We start from the raw sequence: 3,775 nt of genomic DNA, 5'->3' as shown, positions 1-3,775 counted from the left end.
TTCTTGGATGTGTCTAAGGCCTTTGATTGTGTGAATCATGACATTCTACTGTCAAAGTTGGCTTGCTATGGAGTAATGGATGAATCTCTTGTGTGGTTTGCTAGTTATTTGTCGTGCCGTAGGCAGCGGGTGTGTTTTCAGGAATCAGCTTCTTACTGGGGTACGGTTCATGCTGGTGTACCTCAGGGGTCCATTTTGGGCCCTTGTTGTTCAGTATATATATGAACAATCTACCGTCTGTTGTTCAAGGCTCTCAACTAAATAAGTATTGTGATGATATAGAGTTACATTGCTCTAGTGGTGACTTGCTCTTAGCACAATGTGGCTTGCAAAGTGATATGGATTCTGTTGACTTTTGGTTGCGGACCAACCAGTTAAGTCTTAGTGTGGGAAAATCTCATGTAATGCTGATTGGCTCTCGACAGAAATTACGGGATAGTGATTTGTGTATTAATATCAGCGGAAAACAGTTTTCTCGAGTACCATTTCTTAAATATCTTGGAGTTTACATTGATGAAAATTTGACTTGGCAGAAGCATACTCAATATGTTTATCAGAGAGTGCAGTCTAGGCTGCACTGTCTTTATCGTTTGCGTCCCTTATCTAATGAGCTGCTGGGCAAATTGTATTGTGCTTTTGTACTTCCTTTACTGGACTATTGCGATGTTGTGTGGTCACCTTCGTCTGTACAATACTTTAAAAAGTTTGAACGTATTCATTCTAAGTTTTGTTCGTTGATCCCAGCTACACAAAGTTTTTTGTGCCATACTTTGGCTGAACGTAGAAGATTCCATACTGCCATCCTTGTTTATAGGACTCTTCATCAGCTCTCACCAGCTTACTTGAGAGAAACATTTCAGTACACTACAACTGTTACCTCCCATGTTAGAAGAAACAGTCATCGCCTTTTTGTACCAAGAGTTAGGACTTCATATGGAAAGAATAGTTTTTACTATAAAGGAACGCAGATTTGGAACTCAATGAACGCCTCAATTTACACTGCAGCTACTCTTGGACAATTTAAAAACTTATATAAATCTCATTTTAGCTAATTTTTACTTGCATGTATGTTAATGTGTATGTAATTATATTGTATGTTATGTATGGGCACTGCTGAAAAGCAGTAGTTTTTCTACTGATGCAGTCTTCCCAAAAAAAAAAAAACATAGCTAATTTGTCACATAATTGCAGGAGCAGTAGAGCAGGCCAAAGAGTGAGGGGGCCAAGCCAGCTGTAAGTTGAAGACTAAAAAAAAAAAAGGTCACTGCCTGCTGACAATAGTTGTTCTCCACCAATTATATCTCTTTATTTATAACTACACATACGTAGCTAAGCAGCTTACTACAGTGCTTCTCTGAATACTGTGACTGCTCTAAAAAAACTGCTCTATTAGAGTATCCAGATCCTGACTGTTCTATTAGAGTATCTCGACCTTTTCTTGCAAACAGAAAAGTGGGGGTGACCATGACCCCCCTGGCCCTCCGTCTCCACCGCCTATGCATAATTGTGCCACGTGATTTCCTGCGCTCTTCGAGTTGGGCGGTGTTTCTAGGACTGCTACAGCCACTTAGCTTGCCTAGTAAACTACATTGTTAAAAAAAAACGTGATTATTAAACGACGGAGATCATCAAGATGACATTTCACAAAAATAATTCTGAATCACTAAATCTCTCTCTGTATTTTGTTACACTACATTAGCACGGGCGGATCTAGGATTTATAAAGGGGGGGCTAGCTCAAGGTACTAATCTCTTGGGTAGAGGTGTGCGAAGCATGCTGGAACTAGGGGGGTCTGGGGGCATGCCCCCTCCCCCCCAGGAAATTTTGAAAATAGATGCTAAAATACCGCAATTTGGAGACATTTCCACATAAAATCTCTAATATTTTCTGCCTGTAGATATTTTATATACTGCCTTTAGATTATAGGTATGGCTCTCTGAAGCATTTTGTTAATGGAAAAGTTTGGGTAGGTACAGACAACCAAGAATAGGTGCATGTTAGAATAATAATGTTGAAAGTGAAAAATTTTGAAATTTGAATATTAAATACAAGATTGAATCTGAGAGCATTTTCAATGGAAATTGTGTACCTGAATTAAGTATTGCCATACATATTAACTACACAAGTAGATGAATGAAGCCCTTTAAACAGACCAATCCACTTCATTGTATGTATAGGTGCAGGCAGATTTGGAAAAATTCCATAACAGAACCAACTACATGTTTCCAGTGAATGTTCTATTAGAGTAGTTAGCTGACTGCTCTATTAGAGTATCTCGATCTTGTACACCTCCAATGCTGATCCGGATCCTTGTTGCATAAACTTTGGAATAAATCCACTGATAATACCTTGGAAAGATGTTTATAAGGTGGTTTTATGAGTATTTGTATTATTAGTGATCATATAATTATGCTAAGACAAAATTTCATTATAATACTCAGTATATTGATCAAGTAAAGCCTAAATATGAAGGGGGGGGGCTTCAGCCCCCAAAGCCCCCCCCCCCTGGATCCGCAAACCGAAAAATCTATATCTTCAAATCAACTTATTTTATTTATTTCATTGCTTTACAGATACACAGCAAAATTACAAGGATGGTAGGTACAATAATAAGACAGTATGATTGGAAAGGTGATCTGAAGGACAAATGACAATCAATGCCAGATGCCTATAAAACTAACTACTTATACTTAACTTAATTACCAAAAGCCTATGAAACTAGTTATTACAATAAATGATAGTTACAAGGGTTGGGGAGCTTAGCACAATTACAACAAGGACATGCGAAATGGAAAGTACATTTATTATTTGAATTAAAATTACTTTAAAAATGTTCCCATAAATAGCTCTTTAACTGTTGCTTAATTGTGTTGAAGGAGAGGGTAAGGTCAATTACTGGCAGAGAATTCCATAATCTGGGAAGTCTATAAAAATAAGAATTGGCACATATTGAATTACTTAAAATCTTGTGATGTAGTTTGATATTTGATGATCTGGTATTAGAATTATTGAAGGTTACATAGTTGGAGATGTTAAAACTAGGAGTAGGATACTTTAATGATCTGATGAAAAATAGAATGTCTAGTAATTCAAATGTGTACATCAAGGGTAATAGTTTGAGATCCATAAGTCTTTCCCTGTAATCCGAAGTAAAATCGTTTAAAATAAATTTGGTGGCACATCGCTGAATTCTTTCCAACATCGAAATATCCTTAATGAGATTGGGCCGCCACAAAGGAGAGCAATACAATAAGGTTGATCTGACTAAGGTTAAATAAAGAGTTCTTTTGGGTTGGATTGATATAGTGTTTTTGAATGTTCGCCGTATCAGACCAATTGATTTATAAGCCTTAGCTGTAATGGCTTCGTAATGGGATTGCCAAGTTAAGTTTGTTGTAAATATGATGCCAAGATCTTTGTGTTGAGATACTTTAGATAGTTCAAAATTATCAAGATTGTAAACAGTGATAGCTGAAGTTGAGGATGGTAAACACTGTAGGACAACACATTTGTTAACTTTGAAAGAAAGAAGGTTCTCTGTACTCCACTTATATAATAGGTTCAGGTCATGTTGGAGATGAGTGGAGTCCATATGAGTTCTTATAGGTAGATAACACTTGAGGTCATCGGCAAACTTGAATATAGTTGAATGTACTACGACTTGAGATAAGTCATTTATATAGATTAAAAATAGTAACGGTCCTAGTATACTGCCCTGTGGAACACCAGACTTAACAGGTAGGACATTGGAAAGGCAGCCATTAACAGACACACA

General features: G+C 37.1%; 1 protein-coding gene across 1 annotated transcript; it reads left to right on the top strand.

The window, feature by feature from the left end:
• Positions 1-221: 221 nt before the first annotated feature.
• On the top strand, positions 222-1,052 carry LOC136246855 (uncharacterized). Its single transcript, XM_066038455.1, has one exon. The coding sequence runs from the start codon at positions 222-224 to the stop codon at positions 1,050-1,052; it is 831 nt and encodes a 276-aa protein (XP_065894527.1).
• The last annotated feature ends 2,723 nt before the right edge of the window (positions 1,053-3,775 follow it).

The sequence above is a fragment of the Dysidea avara genome, chromosome 1, assembly GCF_963678975.1.
Source record: "Dysidea avara chromosome 1, odDysAvar1.4, whole genome shotgun sequence".
Lineage (NCBI taxonomy): Eukaryota > Metazoa > Porifera > Demospongiae > Dictyoceratida > Dysideidae > Dysidea > Dysidea avara.
Note: the sequence above shows the minus strand (reverse complement) of the source record. Positions and strands in the feature narration are given on the sequence as shown.

What these genes read in the sequence shown, in the direction of transcription:
- LOC136246855 (XM_066038455.1), top strand. Translation starts at nt 222, where the DNA reads ATGAACAATCTACCGTCTGTTGTTCAAGGCTCTCAACTAAATAAGTAT.